At 38.5% G+C, this 7,349-nt stretch overlaps 1 protein-coding gene across 1 annotated transcript; it reads right to left on the reverse strand.

Moving 5' to 3' along the window:
- Nucleotides 1–2,437: 2,437 nt before the first annotated feature.
- On the reverse strand, nt 2,438–3,265 carry LOC107102881 (mesogenin-1-like). Its single transcript, XM_015402329.1, has 2 exons — nt 2,615–3,265; nt 2,438–2,524 (listed from the first exon to the last, which is right to left on the reverse strand). The coding sequence occupies exons 1-2, from the start codon at nt 3,263–3,265 to the stop codon at nt 2,438–2,440; spliced, it is 738 nt and encodes a 245-aa protein (XP_015257815.1).
- Nucleotides 3,266–7,349: the final 4,084 nt, after the last annotated feature.

Consider the following 7,349-nt stretch of genomic DNA (forward strand, 5'->3'; position numbering starts at 1 on the left):
AAAATGACCCAGAAGCGTTGCCGGCGCCATTTTTGTTGTTTTGTACACATTCTTGCGTGATATGAAAAAGGCGCGTGATTTGATAAATCCAGGTGATTTTTGTCCACCTAGCGGTAATTTTGGTGTAGTTACCAAAACGACAAACAAGCTAGAAAGCGCTATCATATGGCAGTCTGTCAAACTTCAGTCCTATGGAGGTTGGACTACAGTTTTCATGCTAGATCAGAGCTGCAGGAGGATCTTTGTTTCTGTGGCTCACTCAGCAAAGCCTTGGACACCATGTCCCCCTTGAATGTGATGTCACCCAACTGAAGTGTTGCTCAAACATAACATCAAATGATGAATATTACCCTGTTGTTTTGTTTTATTTATTCTATCCCCTCATGAAAAAAAACAAACAAATAAACAATGATCTCCCCCTAACCCCCACTTGTAAAACCTGTTCTTGAACCGCCACTGTACTGTTTCTGTACATTTACTTAAGTAAAGAATGTGAAAACTTCTGAAACCTCTGCTATGGACTGAACTAATCTAGTTTTTGTTGAAGATTTCCTAGAAGAAAAGCTATTAGTAAAAGAAAGAAAACTCAATGTAAAGTCCACCACAAGCTGTGAATGTAGACACCAAACCTGTGTATTTAGTTTAAACCAAAGTCAAACTCAGCCTACATGCAAAATAACCCAGACTGAACACTGAATGAGAGGTTCACCTCCCAGCAGGATCCCTTCCCCTGAGCCTGAAGACAGAGCTACTTTTTCACAGTTAATACGAAAGCAGTTGCGAGTGAAAGGTCACAGGTCACGACAATAGAAATACATGTAACCAAGCCTTGGTTACATTTAATTCTGTGGTCATTACACTTAAAGATTAATACATGAAGATGAGAGAAGAGGAGTTGGAATGAATATTAAAAAAATAAAATTTTTATGTTCCTGATTTTCACTCATTCTCATCTTTCTGCTGTTGGTGCTTTTACTAAGTGATCCATAAAGAGATCGACATAAAAACTTGCTGGGTTCAGAGATTTTTTTCACGTTTTTTTTTGTCAAGTTCATCTCAACAGAGACTGAGCAGAAAATCTTTGCTAAATAAAAGAATCTCAAGCATGTTTTGTCTGATATAGATAGATAGATATAGATATTGTCTGGACTACATGGTCAAAACTTCTTCCTAGCTTATGTAGGTCTATATAAACTAGAAACTGTTTCTATCTTTACATCTGTTCATTATCTACTTAGAAAGTCCTCCTCTACTAACTTATACTTATATAATCAATACTTAATATAGGAAGGGAGTCTTTTGTCCATCCGTTTTTTTCTTTAAATCTGGAATCTAATCCTGCAGGAGGCGCCTGGCCGTAATAACCCTGCTCCTCACTCTAGTTTACAGCCTTCTAACCAATAGATTCAAATAGTTAAAGGGACTTTCCGTCAGGTATTTGGTTTATATTTATCTAATATTTCCTTTGAAGGTTTATGTCTATCAGTGTTGATTGAAGAGTGGTATCTATGCATTTTTGCCCCATAAAGCTTTATAATAACTTTTCAGATAGAGCAATATTTTTTCTATTTGCAGATCATTTTATAAACATTCTCAAAAAGGGCAAATTAACTTATTTTAAGATGTTAATTAGTGTTTTTTGACCTCTTTTTGAGACGCAGCCTTTTCCTCCATCTTCTTTAATAAGCAGTAATGTTTAAACATAAGATTGGCCTAAAAGTCTGGATCATTCTATTTGATTCATTAACCCTTTAAAACCTAACCAGGAAACAACTGTCTTAGAATTCAATAACAAATACAGAAGAAAAAAAAACTAGAATTGCCATTTAACATTCTGATACATAGATGTTTATATAATTTACGAATTTTTGAGCATTTCCATGCACTTTATTATAGATTTTCTGATCATTACAAATCAGGATTTAGGAACAAAAATAGGTTATCTGGAGAAGGAAGCAAAATGTCTCTAGACTATAACTGATTATATGGTCTCAAAAACATATCAATCAAATATGAAATACCTGGTATTAGAAGGGTTGACTTGGTATTTAAACATGTTAGAAAAGAAGGAAAACTTTAATTTCCATCATCCAGAACATCGTTCACCTTTACACAGACTATAAACTGGCCCAAGATGAGCTGTGGCCTCTCTCAGTGGGGGTGTTCCCTCAAAGGGTTTAGAGAGGATGTGCCGCCTGTTTAGCACATCCTGCAGACAGCTGCTATGTTTGTGAGAATCAGACACCAAACACTGAATGCTGGGTGAGGAGGTGAAGAACCAACAAGAGATTTCATGATAAATAACCTTTATTCTCTTCAAATGTAAAAACATAATAAATACATGCTATTTACAAAAGTGGGTTTTAAAAAAAAAGCTTGAGAAGTTAGGTGTATATATTAGTTCAATTTTGCAACTCATGTGAGGTGTTTGCATCACTCAGTACTGTCCAGTAAATGTGAAAGGTTCTGATTGATCGTCGTGCCTCCAGGACTGCTGGCTGGTGTAGAACCTGTCACCTAAATCCTAAAGAACAAAAAGAAAGAAAGAAATCATTTTAACTGGGAGGTTATGGAAAGCTGTGTTCATTCACTTAAAAAGAAACTGTAAGTTTACCTGACATGGATGCTGCAGACATGAGAGCTGCTCTGTGTTCACAGCCGTTGGTTGACCCAGGAACTGGCTGAGTGTTTGGACCTGCTCCACGAAGCTTCCTGATCTCCGCTGCTCCAGGACCTCCTGGCTGAGCCCCAGCTGCTCTGACAGGTAGGAGATGTATCGAATGGTGAGCCGCAGCGTCTCGATTTTGGTTAAGACCTGTCCGGCTGGAGCCACAGAGGAAGGAAGGTAGGTCCTGAGCTCATGCAAAGCTTTGGTCAGATCCCTCATCCTCAGCTTCTCCCTCTCGCTTGCGGTCTGTCGCTTTTTACTTGGATATTTGGACCTGGATTTCCTCAAGGGGACAGCCGGTGAAGAGGAGTGTCTTGAGCTGAGGATGGTCTCCTTTGTTTGGGATGTTTGGGGCTCCGCAGAGCTGCTCAAGAGGAAACGGTTCAAGGCATCTTGCTCGTTTACTGAGGCCTGGAGGGAGCCGGGCGAGAAGCAGAACGAGTCCACAGAGGAGGTAGGAGAAAGGCTGCTGCCCGCGCTGACATAACCAGGATCTGAGGACGGATCAAAAGCTGGAGACTTCTCTAGAAGAAGATCGTAGTCAAAGAACAAGGAGTTCTCCTGCAGCTGAAGGGGAGAACAGTTGGACGTTTCCATAGTCACTGCTGAAGTACCGCTGGTCCAGTTAGTGAGCTTCAGTGGAAGGATGCACTGGATATGGAGAGGAGAGAGGGAGGCTGCTCAATATATGTGGAGAGGGGTGTGAGGTGTCACCTCCTGAGAGCCACCTCTGGTCCTGAGAAGCTCTGGGAGCAGAGCTGACACCCATGCCGGGGGTCCCATGGGAAACTGGCATGCTCCACCAAGGTGTGATCAACCTCTGCTAGTGTCAGCACTGGGCTTCTTCAGGTGTTTGGAAACGACACCAACACGCCGGCGCCACATGCGCAGCCTTAAAACGGACATTTTCACTAGAATAAAAATACAAACATCTATATTTTTTTAATTCCCTCAGTGTCGCAGTGTTATGAGCAAGTGCTTGTTTGAATAAAGCTCTAGGCCTCAGTGTTTGTTGTGTACTAACACTGCCTGCATGAATAAGAAGAAAAAAAATCGGCTTTATAATTGATGAATGCTTTGGTCTTAGTCCTTCCTGTCATCTCACCCTTTCCAAAACCAAGCTGGAATAAGTGTGCCGTGTCATCTGGGAGGTGTGAATGATTAACGCCTTTAGTTGTGTGGACAGCAGCTGGCCTCAGGCCTCCAAACCTGCATGGAAAGGAATCATTTAATAACCCCTAATGTTCACAGCAAACTTTGATTAACCTCAGGAGTTTAATTGTGGCTTAATTGCGTTTAAATATGAAGAAATGAACGCTGCTGTGTGGAGAGCTGCGGGGAATGTTGCTGCAGTTCATGATGCACTTTTAACATGAATAAAAAAATATTTTTTAACAATAACCTTTTTGTGGCTTACATTTCTTTTAGAGGACATTCACTGTTATCTGTTGAATAGTAGTGTTGCCCCTATAGTAGGGTTTCTGTAAAAAATAACAACCATATTGAAGCAGTGTTTTAGATATTTGTTTAATACTTGATCAAGTATTAAGAGAAATAAATCAGAGTCACATTTAATGGGCTTAATATTCTGTTCAACTCAAAGGAAAAATATAAAACCTAAACAAAATAATTATCATTTTGATTCAGTTACAGAATCCAGCCTGGTTGATAATGAACTGCAGTTCATTGCAGTACTATCAACAGGATATTTTGTTTGCTGAAAAAAAAAAACCCAGAGAAGGAAGCAACATGTTTCTAGAGTAACAGGGATATCCTGGAGCTCAGTGGGTTAAAATGGGATAGAAAATGGGCCAACCGGTCAGGGAGGGGCTCGTCGGCCTCCAGCAGCTGCAGGAACATCTGGTAATGAGGTAAGGTAGCAAACGCAGAATGTTTTCCCATAATGAAACCATCTATGCCTTATTAAAGCATTACAAAAAGTGAGTTGGAGAATGTAGCCTCATGCCCCTCATGATGGGGTATGAGGCTACATCATGAAGCTTTGTTTTTTTCCTTTGTTCCAGACTTTTTTCAAAGTGTAGAAAGTAAGGAGACTAATATAATGAAGAAAAGGAAAGATTTTATGTTTTAGCATATCTTTGACCCCAAGTGTTCATTTAAAACCAAAAAAAGAAAAGCTTCAATGGTAGAAAATTTGTCTTTTGGAGAAATAAACTCGAGAGATTTCCTCACTGCATAAAAGATGCTTAAATATTGAAGGACTCTTTCCAAACTAGGCTGAATATCTTTATTACACATTAAAATATTGTAAAAGTAAGAGATGATCTTTCCAAAGACTGACCTTTGAAGGGATCTGTTTCCCCTTCCACTGTGGAGCTGAGTCCCAGGTCTCTTTCCCACAAACCGCCGTGTTACATTTAACTCCTGCACAAAGGTGTGAACTGGCTCTACACAGCTTTACACCACCACACTAATGCAAGAAAAACAGACATTTGAGAGTAAATAAACATTCAAAGTAAAAGCAGAACCCATCTAGAAACACACAACACAGATAGAATAGAAATACCCTTTTTTGTACCTTAGTGCTGAGATTTAGATGGGTAATTATACTAAATTTAAGAGCTGAACGATGATGAATTAAATAAAACCCAGTGTCTCCAGCTGTCTGGGGAAATCTTATTATCAAACCAAGTGTCAGATTTAACCCTGTGAAGCCTTTGAAAGCAGAGAAAGGTTATGAAAGAAAACCCAAAGCTTCTAACATCCCACAGAGCTCTAAGGCTGGCAGATATTTCAATATTTAATTGTGATCATTATAAAAGTAACAAACATAAATAAAATAAAAAGGTGTTTATTAGGTTACTGTAGGACTGTTTGCCATAGCATTCATATTTAAAATATGCTTCTTCAGGAGACATAAAAAAGTATGATTGATATTATTAAAGATCCCACAGTGACTGCATTTCACCCGATTCTTCACGTTTGTCAACGTTCCCAAGGACAAAAGAAAGAAAAAGAAGAAAAAAAAAGTAAAAATTAAAATTTGTGTTTCGTGTTTTCTATGCCTGATCGCCAACATCAACCCGTCAATTCAACAAAATATTCCTGTTATGTAAAAAAGAGCTTTTTAACTAACGTCCACTAAAAGGTCAGAGGACGATAGAGTGACCAAAAAACAGTACTAAGAGGAAGCACTACTTTAAGACTCAGAAATAATTCACCCGGATTTCAAATGAAACTTTTAAGATGAACTGATGATGCTGATTGGCTTTCGCGGAGGCGTGGTTCAAAGCTGATTGGCTGTGTCCTAGGCGGATGAAGGCGAGTAATCAGTTAATTTAGTTGAACTTTCACCTTAGGCTCCATTACTCAGCAAACAGCTACAGACCCATTTCACAATTGTTAGTTCCTACAAAAATTTAATTAATGAAAAAGAAAAATCAAAAAATGAGCAGGTGAAGCAGGCTGGACCAGTTTCTGCCAATACCAAGGCTTTTAACGATGTGTTTGATGACTGCTGCACTATATTTGGAGTGGTTTGGTTTGAAGGCTTTTGGACGGTGGATTCACAAACCAGACCATAGCTTGGCTCTGAAATGATTTAAGTGGCCGCAAATAGTTTGTATAACTTGGTGGTCTAACAAAAAGTAATTTGGACATTACAAAAGGAGTCCCCCAAAGCTCAGTTTTAGGGCCCACTTTAATCACCATAAACACACCTGGACAGCATCTCAAATGTTCAGCTGTGCATCTCTATGCTGATGATTCTGTGATCTGTTGTTCTAAATCCAATCATTTAAAAATCATTTGGTTTTAACTTTCAAACTTAGTTTGGTACTGAATGCAGGTACTAAACTTAAGGTCTATTATTGCTCACCACTGCCTAAAACTGTCTCAAGACATGAATAGTACATGGATTTTGTAACATCTTATTAAATATCTCTGAATACATATTGATGATATTTTGATCTTTAATAGTCACATTGAACATTAATTTTTCATATCAGGCCAAGAGGCCGTTGTTGTCTGCCAGCTTCATGAGCGTTTTAGACTAGATGTTGTTTGTATGAAGGCCTCGGTCAGCTAATTTCCTTAATTAATCTATTCTCCATCTGATGCCACAATAATTATCTTGTTACTTTAAATGCTAAACAAATCATCCATTCTCTCCCCTCCCAAAACTATGTTTCCATCCATGTTTTATCAGTTCATACAGAGCCTGGGGAAAAAGGTCTTCTCCTGTTCTTCTTCTCCGAGAGGAGCACACTTCGAAAGGACCGAAGCTGTCCACTATGGTCAGACTTGAGGATAAGGTCTATTTGTACTTTTTAAACTTTTGTCATGAAATTTTGAGCTTTAAATCTTTAATTGCTGTATATTTGATCAGGTTTCTCCTTCGAATTTGACATCGAGTCTTAAGAAACTAACCTGTATAAATAAAGGATTGAAGATTTTAGAGGGTTTAAACATGATCACTTCTAATTGATCCTTTGGATCGTATGTCTTCAACAGGCGGTTCGTGAAAGTTTTGGTTGATTAGACTTTTTTTTATATATTCCCCTCTGCAATTTTTTTCCAGTAATTGAAATGTCTTTAAATCTACATTAACATGAATTCAACACACTGTAGTAAACAGATAAATCAGAAATACTTTAATAATCCCAGCGCGGAAATTCTTTCGTTACATTACTCCATATGTAATAGAATGACTATAGGACCA

This window comes from Cyprinodon variegatus, unplaced genomic scaffold, assembly GCF_000732505.1.
Source record: "Cyprinodon variegatus isolate N-32 unplaced genomic scaffold, C_variegatus-1.0 Scaffold1336, whole genome shotgun sequence".
NCBI classification, from domain to species: domain Eukaryota; kingdom Metazoa; phylum Chordata; class Actinopteri; order Cyprinodontiformes; family Cyprinodontidae; genus Cyprinodon; species Cyprinodon variegatus.

Bases quoted from the DNA above. Each gene is read 5' to 3' on its own strand.
- LOC107102881 (XM_015402329.1), bottom strand. From the start codon at position 3,265: ATGGAAACGTCCAACTGTTCTCCCCTTCAGCTGCAGGAGAACTCCTTG. The intron at 2,525-2,614 runs GTAAACTTACAG...TTTGTTCTTTAG, and splicing joins GTCTGCAGCATCCATGTCAG to GATTTAGGTGACAGGTTCTA.